We start from the raw sequence: 17,733 nt of genomic DNA, 5'->3' as shown, positions 1-17,733 counted from the left end.
TTTAACTCAACCAAAGATCGTTCTGCCTGCAGAGAAAAATGAGACCGATGAAATCTGCCTGCCTGAAAATGTTTGTCGCTAAAATTCCTCTCTACGGGGACTTTGCCTTATGAGTTTGGTGAAAAGACAACTCCGATGATCGATGTGCATCACAGCTGTGTCAGCACTTCTCCCAGGCCTCAGCCTCCGACTGCCAACACACTTTACTTTCCTCGCTCCGCATCACTCGCACACACACATTCTGAGCTCTGGTGATATGCAAGTGTAATCCATTACTACACACTTACACCAATTGTCTTCACTTGGAAGTGGCTGCTATGACCTTTTTTATGGGAAATGAAAATAAGTGGAGGCGCAGAACAGCCGATATTGGATTCTGTTGTTAATTAATGTGTGTATTATCCGGGTGGATGAAGCCGGGGGGAGGAAGTTAATTGAATTACAGTCAGCGAGTTGGATAATGCACTGTTGTAATTGTTGGACTGTATAAGACAGTGCTCACATTAGGGAGACGAAAGGCAGGCCTGATTCGCTTCTAGAGAATAGTAAGAAATTACTTGTTTGGTTTTGGGGGTTGAGGCATGAATGAGTTTCTAATTTAACCCTTGGGATGGCAAACTGTAAGCATGTGCACTACAAATGCCCGTCTACGCACTCCTTATGTACTTACAGCACTTGTGCAGCATATAGACAAACTAACACATTATACATTTTTAGTAGTTTTCACTGACTAATAGGCCTAACAAATAATATCTTGTCCGACATCAGGCTTGAGCCCCCGAGAGCTCGCCTATCACTTTTTGAATTCATTCCATGTTGCCTTTATTTAGACTTATTTCTCACATCCAGGCTGTATAACCAAATTTGGTCCTCCACAAAAGGAAAACTGGCCCAGGGCTCTGTGTCGCAAAGCAACCTAAGCCTATTTTCAATCTGGTTTTCTTCAGTAAATTCAGTATTTTCCTGTTTGTTTTGAATAGAAAGGTTCAATACAAGGCACATTAATGAGCTGCCTTCATTTTCAATGTAGAAATCTGTTAATAAGCATTAATATCATAAATAAGAACTGTCGAAAGGGATTATTTTTGTACCCTGTGGTGAGCTTTCTGCCGGGTTTGAGGGACCTGTACACACATTCATTTCTTTCTATGGGATATGCTGCCATCTTGTGGTCATCTTTGATACAAACTCAGCAAAATACATTTCATATCTCTGTTCCAGGCCAGCTGATTCTGATGGGAAGATATCAGGATAGAAATGTGTTAAGAAATGTACAAAGAAAAGAATACAGAAATAAACAAGTTTGGGGAAATAAATAAGGGGTGAAATGCAAAGGGAAAATTGTTGCAGAAATAAATAAATAAATACACACACATATATATATATATATATATATATATATATGTGTAATATATATATATATATAAAAATGGATAACAAATAAATATATAATGAACAAATGCAAAAATCAATAAATAAATAGGAGAAATTAATTTATTATTTCTAGCACCAGTGCCTAATAGAATAACAATTAAGTAAGATACATTTAGTAAAATGAGTAAATAAGATAAGATAAATAAAATAAAAAAGGTAAAGTAAGCTAAAAAACAGAAAAATAAGTAATATTGCACATGTTGGACATTAATATTGCACACAATGAACAGTGATATTGCACATGATAATGTAAAAAGTAGTATTGCACATGATATTGATATTATATTTGTACTCAGTGTCCGGTGTTTTCAGCTGTCCTTCCTGCAGAAGGGGGAGAAGTTATAAAGATATACAAATAAAGCTGCATTGCCTTGCCTTTCACAGTATTTATATAGGATTTAAGCCTGTTTTATAATAATAAAAAAACATGAAAATCTCACTTTTCTTATAAAATGGGACCTTTAAAGTACAGCTTTTGGGTGTGTTTTATTTTGAAGGACTACTTCACATGTCTGTTCTCTTCCGGTGTAGTTCGCGCATGCGTAGAAGCAGACCAAATGAAAGATGGCCCCAGCAGCCTCTCCTCTGACTGAGTCACAGAAAGACCTTAACATGTTTAAATCTCCACCAGCTTCCATATCTCTACCCATATCTCTACCCAAACACTCGTACTGGTACGACTTCTGGCTCTTCGTGATCTTTGACATCGTGTTTTTCCTCGTCATGTACTTCATAGTCCCGTAGAGAGGTGAGTTTATGAAGTTTCTGTGTTGTTGTTGGGAGGAAGATGCTAGGGAAGTAGCTAAGCTAACCTGACTGAGCTGAGTTAGTGGTGTTAACACAACAAGTGAAGTGATGGATGATTAAATAACAATGTTTATTTGTCACTATTTTAGTCTGTGCTAACTAACCTAAGTTGTGTTGTCGTGGTTTTATTTTTATTTTTATTTTTTTTGTTCTTCTAGAGGTATTTATTTATTTTGTCTTATATTTATATTTATTATTATATTATTTATAATTATTATTATAAATAATATAATAATGTATAATATTATGAATAATATAATATAATAATATTGTATAATTATATATGTATTATTATATTATTATTTATATTTATTTTGTCTTATATTTATTATTATATTATTTATAATAATTATTATAAATAATATAATATAATAATATTGTATAATATTATTAATAATATAATATAATAATATATAATGATTATATATGTATTATTATATTATTATTTATATTTATTTTGTCTTATATTGATATTTATTATATTATTTATAATAATAATTATAAATAATATAATATAATAATATTGTATAATATTATTTATAATATAATAATATATAATGATTATATATGTATTATATTATTATTTATATTTATTTTGTCATATTTATATTTATTATTATATTATTTATAATAATAATTATAAATAATATAATATAATAATATTGTATAATATTATTAATAATATAATATAATATATAATAATTATATATGTATTATATTATTATTTATATTTATTTTGTCTTATATTTTATTTATTTGTTTTCTTTGTAAGTTAAGTGAAATGTCATGTCTTTCTTTCTTTGAAATTCTGACTAAACATTTCATTGTATAATTTAATTATTAATATTGTTAGTCTGTCTGAATGTGTATATATGTGTGTATGTAAAATTCAATAAAAATATTGTTTAAAAAGAAGAAAGAAAGAAAAAGAAAGAACTAACCTAAGCCCAGAGGCCTTTATCTTTCAAGTAGTTAGTCAAACTAATAGCTAACTGTTGCTCTTTATGTGTTAACTGTTGCCTGTTCAAATATTAGATATGAGTTACTGTGGCGCTGACCACAGTGGTAATTATAATGTAAACACACACCTAGTTTACTCTCAGTAGATAAAGAATGAAATATGAAGCTGGAACAAGCAAATGTTCGAGTGTTTTAGCTAGGAAAATGAACCCAGACGTTCAATTTATTATCTATATTGTAAAATAGTTGTCAAATTTTGTTGACCCACTAATAAATTAATCGACCAGGCATCATCTAATACTTTTTATTTTTTATTTTATTTATTTATCTGCACATATATAAAACTGCACAAAAATACCTAACCAAACAGTGGAAAACAATCCAATAAAAACAATGAAATACATACAGAATCTTAAATCAAACATAAAGTCTGAGGTAGGCTGACGTGAATACTTTCTGTAGGCACTGTGTGGTTTTGCAGTGATATTGGTGCTGACATTTGTATGAACTGCTCAGATTAAGCTCGTATAACCACTGACAGCATTTTAAATACATCCTGCCCTTATTCAGTTAAATGTTGTAGTCTGGTCAAATCACTGTATTTCATCTGTACCTTTATTTTGCTGAGATTTAACCTTTTACTTTTGTTGAAGGTTCGTCCCCTGGACTACTCTGGAGCCTGAAGTCCTGCCCTGCTGTCAAGAATGCTAACCCAGCTTCGACTGAATTTAACACCACATTATTATATATGCTATCACATTCCAAGTTCTCACGGTTTGGACCATCGAACTGCAAGTTTTTACATGTGGCATCCTGCTTTGACGTCAGAGATTTGACCCACAGAGCTCCTTGCCTCGGTGACCTGTTCCCGGTCGCTGTGGACTGTCTTTCTGCGTGGATGGATTCCCGTTGTTGCCGTGGGGAAGAGATAACATTTCAAGTATTTTTATTATTGAAAAATGACAATGGCCATCTGGTGATCATCAAAAGTGAAGAGCTGTGATGAAAGCAGAGAAACAAGATTTTACTTGCACACAAAAATTTCCTTGTTGTGTTGGAATATGATTCCAGCACATCTAAATCTACTGAATACATGAATATAATATACTGAAAATAAAATGTTTTACTCTACCTGCTAAATGGTGACCATTCATTTTGCTTGTTTCGCACTGCATGATATTCCCATTTACACACATGAATACTCTGTTATTATTTAAAAGCTAAGTACAAGAATTATTATGCCTTGGAGAGTTATTTCTGCTGTCAAGTTATACATAATTATAGTACAATGTTTAGTTCGCCTGATAGATTATGAAGGACAAGCCACCTACTGTGTTTATTTATATGTATATATATATATGTATATAAATATGTGTGTGTATATACTGTATGTGTGTATATATATGTAGATATACATGTATATATATGTGTGTATATATATATGTGTATATATATATATATATATATATGTGTGTATATGTCAATGTATATATGTGTATATGTATATATGTGTATGTGTATATATGTGTATATATATATATGTATATATATATATATATATATATACATATATATATATATACATATATACATATACACAATGTATTCTTACTGAGCACATACTTACTATAATTCAAAGCTTTTATTTTGAAGGTTTACCACACGTGTTTCCGGTCTGTGAGAAGCTAATAACAATCTACCTGCTAGCTTATGATGCTAGTGTGTTTAGGGGACTTTAAAAGTGTCTTTACATTGTATTGATCATGGAAACGACTGGCAGTTCCTGTCAAGTGGCAAACACAGGTTCGTTTTCTTATTAGAGTGTTAAATAATGTTGTCACAGCTAACAGATAGTTAGCTGTCTTGTATAGCTGTCGTTATCTCTTAGCCTCAGCTAACAAATACAATGTAAACACAGCTAGACATAGAGTTAAGGCAACATTTACTTTACGTAAGACCTTAAGCAATGCTCTAAATCAACTCTGCTAAAAGGAGTTGTTGTTGGTGCATGATGATGTGTGAGAGGACATGCTAGGTGCTGTGCATTAGATATGTCCTGTACAGTGTTGAGACAACAGGACAAGGACAAGTTGCTGTAAAGAGAGCTGTATCCTCAGTACAGTTTTCAACAAGCTATTGTGGCAGCATTATATTTTAAAGGTCCCATATCATGCTCATTTTCAGGTTCATGTTTGTATTTAGGGTTTCTACTAGAACATGTTTACGTGCTTTAATGTTCAAAAAACACATTATTTTTCCTCATACTGTCTGCTTGAATATACCTGTATTCACACTCTGTCTGAAACGCTCCGTTTTAGTGCATTTCAACGGAATGGCAACAGAATTGCGTTGCTAGGCAACAGTTTGGGTCCATGTTTACTTCCTGTCAGCTGATGTCATTCATATACACTGTTACAGGAAATAAACTGGGACACATTTAGAATGTTTACGTTTAAAACTGTGAAATGGTCTAAATATTGTAGATTTGTGACAACGGCTTGTTTCAAAAGCTCAGTTTCTGAATACAGGCTGTGTGTATTTCTCCATGGATTGAGTGTTTTAATACTTTCACAGTATATATGTATCACTTAAACCTGCTTTATATTATAAAAGACATGAAAATCTCACTTTTTACAATATGAGACCTTAACGAGGTGTAGTTGTGCTACGTTCAGCTGTCAAGTTCTCGAGGCTGTTTGTTGTGTAATTTGCATGTTTTTACTATAATAAAGTTTTCTAATCTGCACTCTGACTTAGATACAGGCACTGTCGAGGTGTGTTGGGTTTGTTTACAAAACATCTGATACAAAAGTTTCCCGAACGTTTAATATTTAAGCCAGATTTAAACTAAATTGTTAAACCTAAATAGTCACACCAGACCCTGTGTATAACTATATTTTTTATTTTTAAAGCAAACATGCACACATTAGAATCAGGTTCTGCCACTTACTGTACATGTGTAACAAGAAGTCACTTATCACATAACAAATGTATATGATAATATAATAATAATAATAATAATAATAATCTTTATTTGTATAGCACCTTTCTAACCATAGTTACAAAGTGCTTGCACAGATACAATGACATACAGACAAACCAAAAACAACAAAAGAACAAAACATAAGGATCAAATAATGAGAAAACTAAAACCCGTAACCAGTGGTATCAATACATATGACTAAAGAGGACAACATAAGGTGTGGAAAAATGTGCACTAAGCTGTTGCCTTACGGAGTTAAAAAAGCCTTTTTATAAAAATGATGACTCTGTCCATGTCTGCACAGATATATTCCTGCCGCTGTCATCACTAAGGCTACTGATTCCTCCTCTGCGGCTGCTTTCTGCAGCGATGTGGCAGGTGGCTCAACGGAGAGAGGTTCTCGATTATGAAAAGCTCGACGAGTTTGTGACGCTGGTGACGGCCACAGTTCCAGACCTGCTCAACCCAAAGCAAAGAGGCAAGCTGCTCCTGCGACTGAGAGCAAAAGTGAGTCAGTGGGTTTCACTCAAGATCAAGTTACAAAAATGTAGTATGTCATACTTCAAGGTTTCAGTTAACTCTGTGTGTCTTTCTCTTCTTTTGACATCTTTCCCTTCAGGTTATTCTTGAGTTGTGCAGAAATGAGGAAACAGCCAACATTTCGTGCATACAGCCTCACCTAGAGCGAATCCGCCTTCCAGGATACACAGGAGTAAGTGAGAGCAGTGTGTCTTATTACAATTCCCCAAAAAAAACAGTTAACAACAAGTCAGTCCTTTCTCTCAATGCCACATGTACAGCACAGTGGCCTGAACATTGTAATTACTGGTCAGATGATATGGGACCAATTTAAACTTTCAGTTCAAAGCAAATCTTTTATAACTGTGGGTGTAGTGAGATCTGTCTGCAAAAAAAACAAACAGAAATCTTGTTTCACGTCCAGTACACATCCAAACCAACAACAATTTGCAGCGATATCTATATCTTTTCGTAACATATAAACCTACATATGTGCCAAATTTGTTGCTTTTGTCACAAAATGCACAATTCTTGTTATGAATATTTCAGCTTAGCTGCCCCACTATTATATTGTTTGGAGAGATAACGCTGTTATTGTCTTTCAGAGTGGAGATGCAGAGGTGGATGCAGAGGAGGCAATTTTTGTGGAGCTCATCCAAACGCTACTGAAAGACCCAGCAGAGAGGGAGCATTTCTACCAGGCAAGTTAGCTTCACATGTAACCCCAAAGGCATCCTAAAGAGAATCTATGTCCCCGTCACAGTTGGATTTTGAGCACCTGTTACCTTTGTGCTTCCCAGGAGGTTTTTCCAACAGAGTATGGCCCCAGCTACGACACCGACATGCAGCTCATTGTGTGGGAGTTTCTGTCTAAACTGGAGAAACTCCTGCCGGTACCAGACCTCAGTCAGGTAGGAAACAACATTACATTACAGCAGCTGCTACTTGAGACATGCACTGTGTTTAAGAATGTCCCAACCTCTCTATTTCTGATTTTAAGTCTGGAATAAACTTAATATAGTAATATAAATATGTCAAGATTTTTTTGCAAATTTAAATCTTATGATTTTAGAGTGCTTAGCAAGTAGGCTTTTATATATCTGATATAAAGTTAATTGCTTCTATCATTTAAAAAAACACTATTGCTAACATAGTATACCTTATGCTTTTTTATACTTTTTGATCTGTATTTATTTTTTTCTTTATTTTATTTTGATGTGAGCCTCCATTGTGACACATAATCCAGGTAGACAGGAAAGAAAGAAAGAAACAAAAAAGGATAAAAGGACACACAACAAAACTAAAAACAGTGTTAAATTTTTTTCTTTATTTTTTATTAAGTGTTTAATAAGTGTTTAAGTTTTGTCACATTTCACTCTGAACTGACTGTATGGTGTATGGTATGGAGGTATGATCAACTCATTCTTCCTGACCAGTATGCTTTTGTCCATTACCAGAGTGTGTCGTGGCTGACCTCTGCCCCCTCTGTACTGAAGGACTGCTTACAAACGCTCTCCAGTCCTGATGACCTCAGGTCTCTCCTGCAGCACCACAAATGCCTCGAGCATCTTGGAACACAAGGTAAACAGCCACTTTAATCATGCAGAATGATTAATTACTCAGAAAACTTATGAGCACATCTCTGGTAAACACAAGATTTTAAGTTGTGCTTTTGTGTGATTCTTTGTGGAGAAACTCAGTTTTACTGTTCTGTCGGTTAAATCAACTAATCTGTTAGTCGACCAAATCGTACGAGTGCTAGTCGACTCAGAATGTCTTTGGTCAAGGACAGCCGTAGCAACCACACAACAAACAGTTTCCCATATTTGAGGGAAATATAAAACAACTGCTTATATTTTCTGTGTTTTGCACAGGTACCACTGTGGAGATGTCCACCCAGGTGTTTGCCTGCTCAGAGTGTCCATTCTTCCACATGCAGGAGTCCTACCTGCTGCAGCACATCGAGCACAGCCACCCAGAGCAGTATAGCAAACTCCAGAAGTCTGCAGAGACAGCCGATATCACCAAGAAGAAGGCCCGGCGTCCCGACTTCCCAAAGCCGTTCCCCATCCACGACAGGCCCGACCCTCACGCGTGCCAGGAGTGTGACAAAACTTTCAAACGCGCCTCGGACCTGACTCGCCACCAGCGGACACACACGGGCGAGCGCCCGTACACCTGCGAGGAATGTAAGAAGGGCTTCAAGAACTCTTGGGATCTGACCCGACATCAGCGCATTCACACCGGAGAGCGACCCTTCCTCTGCTCGCTGTGTGGCAAACGCTTCACACAAATGGGTTTGCTCAAGCTGCATTACGAACGTACCGCCTGCGGTCAGACTTGCAACCCTCCACTTGACTTTACGACGGAGGTCGTGGTAGCGGAGGTGACGTCGGAGAAAGAAGGCGGTCAGTACAAATGCCAGAAATGTGGGGAGAGCTTCGGTAGCATCCTGGAGCGTCTGAAGCACAGGCAGAGACACGTGGTGAGGCATCAGTACAAGTGCTCCATGTGTGAGAAGATATACAGCCGAGCGTCTGACCTCAAGAGGCACCAGATGAAACACACCGGCGAGCGTCCGTTCGCCTGTGAGTGTGGGAAAAGCTTCACGCATGTGTGGCTCCTGAATAAGCACCAGCAGATCCACACCAGGGAGCGTGCGTACCCATGCACAGAGTGCGGAAAGAGCTTCACGCAGCTCCAGATCCTCAACAGGCATCTGCTGACTCACAACGGCCAGCGACCTTTCCAGTGCTCCCACTGCGAGAAGAGCTTCACCCAGCTGGCCAGCCTCACGCGCCACGAGAGAATCCACACGGGCGAGAGGCCGTACGTCTGCGCCACCTGCGAGAAGACGTTCCTCACGCACGGAGAGCTGGCGAGGCACCAGCGCAGCCATAGCGACTTCAAGCCGTTCGCTTGCCCACAGTGCCCGAAGAGCTTCAAAACCAAGCGAGCTCAGAGCGAACACCTCAACACGCACACGGGAGAGCGACCGTTCGCGTGCAGTCGTTGCGGGAAGAGGTTCGCCAAGTCGACCTCGCTCGTCCGACACAACCTGACCCACACGGGGGAGCGGCCTCACCAGTGCTCCCAGTGCGGGAAGACCTTCCTCACCTCCGGCGAGCTCCTCCTCCACAAGCGGATCCACACAGGAGAGAGGCCTTATCCCTGCTCCCACTGCGAGAGGAGGTTCAGGTGCTCGTCCGACCTCAACATGCACGTCCGAACACACACCGGGGAGAAGCCACACGGCTGTCTGCTCTGTAAGAAGAGTTTCTCGACTTCCACGAGGCTGAAGAGACACCTGCGCACGCACTTGGAGAAGGGTATTGTCGTGGAATCATTTACTCTTTGAGACGTCAGGAGCTAAGAATGTATTTATTAGAAGATGATTGTTTCTTCGTCATTAAAAATAAAAACTGTCTTTAATCAATAGTTGTTGTTGTTTTTTTTAATGTGGTGATGATCTGTTGCATGAGAACCATTTTTTGTAAAAGTATAGTTCTGTCTGGTTTTGTGAACACAGGAACTTTTTACATATATATCAAGATATAAGTCAAACAGACAGATACATTAGATTACATTCGTTTAGCAGATGCTGTTATTCAAAGTAACTTACAATAAGTGTATTCAACACACCAAGTGTGTGGCGAGGAAATATGAATACTTTGGATTCATAATGGCAGGCAGTGATGGATGAGTAAGCTATGTGGGTCATTACATCTGACAGTGGCATAACACATTATTTTATAGCCCAGTTTGTCATTTATTTGGGAAGGTGGTTCTCGGAAACAAGATAAGATAAGATGAACCTTTATTATCCCTGGAGGGAAATTCAGGTGTCAAAGCAGCAACATCAGCAAACAGAGTGAAACACAGGAGAGGTAAAGGTATACAAAAATTATAAGAACAATAATAGAGATATAAAAGATACAGAGTGAATGGGTGAACATAGTGTGTACAGTCCGTCAATAAATAAATGTATGTGTAATATGTAGGTATGTGTGTATGTATGTACAGTATGTATGTATGTATGTACAGTATGTATGTATGTATGTACAGTATGTGTGTATGTATGTATGTACAGTATGTATGTATGTATGTACAGTATGTATGTATGTATGTATGTACAGTATGTATGTATGTATGTATGTATGTATGCATGTTTTAACAATTGGAAGTGGGCCTGGAGTACAACAAACAACATACAAAAGAAGCATAGCGAAAACATCAACAAAGAGCTGTGACAAACATAAAAGGACAACAGAAATGAAACAAAACGAACATAAAAAAACAAAAACAATAAAAATAAATAAATAAGTAGATAATAATAAAAAAGACCACGCGAGAGTATGACAATAATTTCACTTAAAAACATTAAAGATATTGCATACATTCATTGTTTTTTTGTTATGTGAGGAAGAGATTGTTGACAGATATAATTCCATTTCTTTCATAAATACAAAGAAATTCAAATTTATAAGAAAAAATGCATTACTGGGAAGTGAGCCTGGAGTTACAAAAGGTTGAGAATCCCTGTTATATGTGTTACCACGTGGTTATCACATGGGGATTATATCACCATCATAGTCAGAGTTTGAATATTAAAAATTCCCTCCCTCCAAGTTTCCCGCCGGACCGCTTTATCAGTAGACACTTCCTGTCCCACCCACATTCTCGTGTCGCTTCCGGGTGGCCACACAACAAGACCTCCTCCAGCAGCGAGCCGCCGTCAGTTCACTATCTTATACAACTCTAAACTAAAGTTACTAAACGGGTAAACTTCACCAACGAGCTACACAGAAAGACATGCATATCAAAACAGGTGAGTTTGGACAACTTTTGTGTACATTTAAAGATCTAAATCCGTCACTTTCTGCGGCTGTTTGTTGACGCTGTTAGCTCTCTATGCTAACTAGCGATGCTAGCTTTGAATGGAGGGTTACGAAACTTTGACTTGAGCTAACATGCTAAGCTAACTGCTAATAACACGATGTAGTCAACAGTAGAGACATCTGATGGAGGACAGCTGTGTTTGTTGGGACATTAGTTAACTATATTAAAGAGTAAAGAGGCTACACACATGAAACCGTCGAGTTTAAGTCGTCTCACCATGACGCTGCTAATTAAAGTCTGCTAACAACCGGTGCTCCTCTTGTTAGCTCAACCACCACACGATTCAAGGGATTCAGGATTCAAGAGCTTGATTGCCATTTGCACCTATAACTAAGTATATATATGTATGTTTATATATTATATATATATATGTATGTATATATATTATATATATGTGTATATACTAGTGTATATATATATACTAGTATTTATATATATATATATATATATATATATATATATATATATATATGTGTGTGTGTATATATATATATATATATATATATATATATATATATATATATATATATATATATATATGTGTATGTGTGTGTGTATATATATATATATATATATATATATACTGTTTTGTTTACATTTTTATTTATCATTGTTGTAGGTCTATGGTACGACGGATTATTACGGCCACATTGAGGGAAAAAAATAATCTGAGATTTATAGAATAAAGTCACAAGTTTTTGAGAATAAAGTCATAATAATTTGAGAATAAAGTCAGAAGTTTATGAGAATAAAGTCGTAATATTATGAGAATAAAGTCATAATAATTTGAGAATAAAGTCAGAAGTTTATGAGAATAAAGTCGTAATATTATGAGAATAAAGTCGTAATAATTTGAGAATAAAGTCATAATAATTTGAGAATAAAGTCATAATAATTTGAGAATAAAGTCGTAATATTATGAGAATAAAGTCAGAAGTTTATGAGAATAAAGTCGTAATATTATGAGAATAAAGTCATAATATTATGAAGTAATTTTCTGTGTTATTTTCTTTTATTCTTGTAAAGTTACGACTTTATTCTCATAGTACAACTCTTTTTCTCTGAGTTATGTTTTTATTGTCGAAATGTTACAACATTTTTCTTGTAATAGTCTGACTTTATTCTGTAAATCTCAGATGTTTTTTCCCTCAATGTGGCCCTAATACTCCATAGTATATTTGCTCTTTGGCCCTCACAACATTAGACTTATATCCTATATACTTAGATTATAAACTGTGTTACCTTCATCACAATGATCAAATGTTTTGTGGATCCAGACAGATTTTTTTTCTTTTAATTTTGCCTAAAATGGCTCTTTTGATAGTAACGGTTGCTGAACCCTGTGCTAGTAGTAGTTGGCTAGTTTGTTGAGATTTCTATCACTGTGTTTTGAGACTGAGCTCCCTGGATTTGGTAAACTACCTCCAGTTTATTTGAAATGTGAAAAATGAGTGTTACACTTAAATGTGAACCCGCCCCCCACAAAACAAGTTATGCAACACTACAAAGCACCTGTTGGGAGTGTCCTCCTTATTCTCACCAAAGATGTATTTCCCGTTTTCATTTTGCCTACTTTGTCCGACTAACAGTTTAAACTAGGAATGCACTGATCTGACTTTTTCAGTCCTGATAGCGATACCCGGGCTTTGGGTATCGGCCGACACTGAGTATCGATCTGATACCAGTGTTTAATTAATAACCTGTATGCCTCACTGTGTGGAAGTGACTGGGATCATTCTGTTATGTGTAATGCAACATCAGGCTCGACTTAAACATTACTTTCCTAACTTTGTAAAACAAAATGTAACAAATACAGAGATAGAAATTTAATGAATTTATATTTATTATTAAAATAATAAATTATACTTTTAAAACTTGGTAAAGAAATCTTAAAAATTAACAGGAATTACAATTCAAAGTGTAAACCTTTTAAATGCAGCGATGAATTTGTCAAAACTTAAACAGGAATTATTATTTTTTATAAATTCCAGTATATAATGTATATAAACATAGACATACTCACTGGACAATTTGTGATTTCTAATGTTTCTACATTCCATATGAGACGGCTCCAGCTGCTCCATCCGTTTAATTCACTATCAGTTCATCTTGTTCTTTTCTGCAAATCTTGGCAAATAGTCAACAATACAGGCAACTGTTGTTCTGCCTAAACTCTACTGGCTCAGTGCAGTCACGTGGAAACGTGTCACCCAGCCCTGATGTTTGTTTTATATAAAACAACCAAGTCCAAAGATCCTATTATGAGTCAGTGCCTAGTGTAGAATGGTGTGATGTGAAACACCTGGTTGTTAGGCAAGAAACTATAACTCAGTACTGTTGTTAAATAAGATCAGGACAGAGATAGGGCTGGGACAATCTGCCTGTCTCCTGATTACATATTATCATGATATTTGGGTTACGATTTGATATGTTTTACGATTTTCCAATATTACGATTTATTGCGATTTTGGACCCTGGGAAAGAGTTGAATAATACACTTTACTTTGGAAAATCTCTAAATGAATAGAGGAAAAATGTTTGATTTTCAGCATGTATGTAGTCAGATGTCCTGAAGTCAAATATATCAGTCATTGTCAGGTAGTATTATTATTCCTATTTTCCCCAGCAACCCAAAAATCAAAGAATAAAGACATTTCCCTCACAATTTAGTGGTATTTTAAATTTATAAGGGACATTCTGGTGAATACAATCCAATCAATCTTATTTCTATATATGTACTGTATTTTGTATATACTGTATAGTTCTCTTTGTATACTTCCTCTAACTTCTCCAAGGCCGTCTCTAGCTCTCCCGTCAGCTCCGTTCTCTTTATACATCCATGGTCAGCTCCATCGGGGCCGTTTGAATGCATTTAACATAAATGTCAGTATATGGGTGCTCTACAGTTGTAGCGTCGGCCGATTTCACCACGGAGACGAGAGTGACGGCTGGCTTGACCGCCCGTTACCGCAATAGATAACGTTTCCTGTCCATGACAGAGTTAGCATGCAGCTTTAGCCGATTTAAAAAATTGTTTCCTCCACCCCTAGACAGTGATGGTTTCTCTCCAATTGTGATTAGTGATGTTCTTTGTGATTAGCCTAATCACCATGAACGGGAACTTTTTTTCTGGTATGTGTGATATGTAGATATTGGTATATCCAAACAGCAGACATTTGACCGCCATGTCAACATCTGTTTCAGGTACATGGGAAGCCAGCAACACCGTGTGTGAGTCCGATACCCTGTGTGATCCAGCAGTCCTCGTCGCAGCCACCAACTCCGAGCCACACATTCGCAACCGTCGTCTGTCTCCTGGCTCTGGAAACTGTGGAGGCGGAGGAGGCGGAGGCTGCATCTCCGGAGGTGACCAACAGCCCCGGCAGCTTTCACCCGAAGGAGACCTGATCGGACCCGGACCCGGACACGCCTTCAGCTTCCGCAGGGAACGCAGGGGCCCGCAGCACAAAGGCCGCAGCCTCCGCAGGGAAAGTCAGAAGGGGGTCGGGCGAGCGGGCGACCGGCCGCAAAAGGTTAACCAAAAAGAGAGGTGGGTGGAGGACAGTCTGTCACTGCTCAAGCCCCCACCTGCCTTCCCGGTGCAGGACAGCCCCGCCAAGCTGCAGCCCGCCGTCAGCTACGCCTCCAAGGTGAAGGCGGGAGCGGCAAGCGGAGGGCTCGAGGAGGACCGCCCTGCCATCGGCGTGCTGCTACAGAACCAGTGGGGTCTCAGTTTCATCAGCGAGGCGAGGCCCGCCACGGAGGGCCCCGGCCCTCGCCCCGCCACCAACGCCCTCCCTCCCCAGCCCACAGACGCCGAACAATCAGCAGAGCTACAGTTCGAGACAATTCTCACAGTCCAGCCCCCCGGAGAAACGCCTATTCCAGTCGCTACCTCCGTCGCCGCCACCACACGCCCAGAGGTGGACGAGAGCAACGGGAAGCTGCTGCTCAGCTGTCGCCATCTAGTGGAGGCGTTGAACTATCACAGTAGAGGTGAGAGCTGGGAGGAGCTTTGAAGATGGTGTCTGCCAGATTTTGTTATTTGAAAATAGTCATTTCAGTGCATTGATATTAACAATAAATCTCTTTGTCTCCTCAGAATGGAACGCTATCTGCAACAAACAGAAAAAAGGTACGTCGACTCAAAGGGTAAACTGGTCAATGCTGTCACACAGCTTCTCATCTTACTGAGACTTAAAACATTACATCTGATGAAATGGTGTTTGAGATGTTGAGAAATTGACAGCCCTAATATTTATATCATATATTCATTTATCTGTATCAACTTCTTGAGCTGTATGTTGCTGAGAGACACTTCAGAGTTGTGCGCTTGCAGTCCCACAGACTGTATGAAATGCCTTGCGTTACTTTGCTGCCGATACTTTTATGTATGCTGCGGGTGATTATAAGATATGAAAGTAATTATGTTCTTATATTTATTTTTATTTGCTCTCAAGTCTTTCACACCGCCAACGTTGCAGCTGAAAGAGTAAGGCTAAAATTGCCATAATTTAAAGTATCTTCTAATATTCTAGAAAAATACATCTAAGCAACACATTAATTTAACAGAATACACAAATGTATTTATAGTCAGATGTACTTGTGCTCTAGATGGGGCTGCGATATTATAAATCTCCACTGTTGAGGCGGCAGCAATTTCGCTTTAAGCCTTACCTGTGTGTAACGTTATGACATTACGTCAACAATTTGGAATATTATATAATGAATGAATCCTTTTTTTTTATCATTTAAAAATATACCGGTATTATTGTGAATGAAATTGCACACCTAGTTTTTAACAATTTATTGTCTGGTGGTCAGTTAGAACAAGATTTTATACAATGAGACACTCAAATGTTATCAAGTTATGTATTATATTAGGGCTGTCAATTGATTAAAATGTCTAATCGCATGGTTGTCCATAGTTAATCACGAGTAATTGCACATTTTAAAGGGAGAGTTGGTTTGGGTATTTGTCATTTAACCTCCTTCACAACAAGCCAGTATGACATGGTTGGTACCAATGGATTCTTTAGGTTTTATAGTTTCATGATATCAGTATCTTCACTCTAGCTTTACAGCTGAGCCCGCTACAACCTAAAAATTGCAAGTTGCGTTAAAGAAATTGGTGGCGTTAAAACAAATTTGCTTTAGCAAGTTATTATGATGTTAACTTTGATAGCCCTAATTATAACGTATAACAGATATTATAAATTATCTTTATTTCCAAACATCTCCCTCTGACATTGTTTTGTTTTTCTGTTTTGCAGTTCCAAAAAAGGTGATCTGGTACAAGGACACCAAGGGGCACCCAGCCTAGCAGTGTGACAAACCCAAAGCATATATAAACAAGTATCCAACACACACATGTACACACCTACATGCACATTAAAACACGTAAAGATGGACAAATTTATGAGTCCCGTTCACACACACTGCACTCAGGATGATGTCTTCACGCAAAGCCACACTGAGACACTTTGGACTAACTCCTTTGAGATCTTACAGCAATGGACTTTTTTAACGCCTTACAGAAAGCCTGCCTTAATCAGACCTGTTTTCATCGCCTCTCATCACCATTTTTAGCTTGTATGTGTAGAGCTGGTCTTTTTTAAGAAAAAAAATACTATCTCTGAGGAGCTGTAATTTAATTTCCCCCCCTTTTTGAAAGCTGCAGTTTTATCACTCTTTTTTGTCCTCTGTTAAGCGAGTGGTCAATCAAGCACTTTGTTAGAAAATCTATTGTGACCAATCCCCCCTGTGTGCGAGAAACCCTCACCAGAGTGATTTATTTCCCCCCCTTCTTGATTACAAACAGAAGAATGTCTTGTACCTGCTTGAGTTTTATGGTTCATATGTGCAGAGGACTTGAGTTTACAGAGGGGTGTAGTCAAAGGCACAGTAGAGTTCACCCTTTACCCGTCACATCTTGATGCTGTGTCCCTTTTTGTTTTTATTTGGTTCCCCAATCGGGTGAATGTTACTCATAAATCCATAAGGGATCTTACCATGTTCAGTATGTTGATTTTTGAAAAGAAAATTTATTGAATAAAAAAAAATTTACACTGGAGAAAGAGGAATGTAAGTGAACAGTATTGCTTAATAAAAATGAATAAACTTGACAAGTC

At 37.6% G+C, this 17,733-nt stretch overlaps 3 protein-coding genes and 1 long non-coding RNA gene across 6 annotated transcripts in view; 3 read left to right on the top strand and 1 right to left on the bottom strand.

Annotated features, from left to right (window-relative positions):
* Positions 1-4,341, top strand: part of LOC141761783 (uncharacterized) — a 31,856-nt gene extending 27,515 nt beyond the window's left edge. For both annotated transcript variants that reach the window (XR_012592637.1, XR_012592638.1), the window contains 2 exons: positions 1,932-2,182; positions 3,855-4,341. This is a non-coding gene — a long non-coding RNA (uncharacterized LOC141761783). The remainder of the gene's footprint in view (positions 1-1,931; positions 2,183-3,854) is intronic.
* The window catches only part of LOC141762077 (uncharacterized), a 296,685-nt gene that overhangs the window by 258,493 nt on the left and 20,459 nt on the right, over positions 1-17,733 (bottom strand). The gene's annotated exons all lie outside the window — the stretch shown is intronic.
* On the top strand, positions 4,844-10,136 carry LOC141761782 (uncharacterized). The gene is made up of 7 exons (XM_074625395.1): positions 4,844-5,004; positions 6,489-6,691; positions 6,804-6,896; positions 7,309-7,404; positions 7,504-7,614; positions 8,161-8,284; positions 8,578-10,136. Exons 1-7 carry the CDS (start codon positions 4,965-4,967, stop codon positions 10,059-10,061), a joined length of 2,151 nt encoding a protein of 716 aa, XP_074481496.1. The 5' UTR covers positions 4,844-4,964; the 3' UTR covers positions 10,062-10,136.
* LOC141762084 (uncharacterized) lies at positions 11,366-17,730 on the top strand. The gene is made up of 4 exons (XM_074625945.1): positions 11,366-11,531; positions 14,807-15,598; positions 15,705-15,737; positions 16,876-17,730. Exons 1-4 carry the CDS (start codon positions 11,516-11,518, stop codon positions 16,923-16,925), a joined length of 891 nt encoding a protein of 296 aa, XP_074482046.1. The 5' UTR covers positions 11,366-11,515; the 3' UTR covers positions 16,926-17,730.

This window comes from Sebastes fasciatus, chromosome 23, assembly GCF_043250625.1.
Source record: "Sebastes fasciatus isolate fSebFas1 chromosome 23, fSebFas1.pri, whole genome shotgun sequence".
NCBI lineage: Eukaryota > Metazoa > Chordata > Actinopteri > Perciformes > Sebastidae > Sebastes > Sebastes fasciatus.
The sequence above is the reverse complement of the archived record's forward strand: the minus strand, read 5'-3'. Positions and strand labels throughout refer to the sequence as shown.

Excerpts from the sequence above, each read along its gene's own strand:
- LOC141761782 (XM_074625395.1), top strand. The coding sequence starts at position 4,965 with ATGGAAACGACTGGCAGTTCCTGTCAAGTGGCAAACACAG. Across the intron at positions 5,005-6,488 it reads CTGTCAAGTGGCAAACACAG|ATATATTCCTGCCGCTGTCA; the intron begins GTTCGTTTTCTT and ends ATGTCTGCACAG. Across the intron at positions 7,615-8,160 it reads CGGTACCAGACCTCAGTCAG|AGTGTGTCGTGGCTGACCTC; the intron begins GTAGGAAACAAC and ends GTCCATTACCAG.
- LOC141762084 (XM_074625945.1), top strand. Across the intron at positions 15,599-15,704 it reads GTTGAACTATCACAGTAGAG|AATGGAACGCTATCTGCAAC; the intron begins GTGAGAGCTGGG and ends TTGTCTCCTCAG. Across the intron at positions 15,738-16,875 it reads CTGCAACAAACAGAAAAAAG|TTCCAAAAAAGGTGATCTGG; the intron begins GTACGTCGACTC and ends TCTGTTTTGCAG.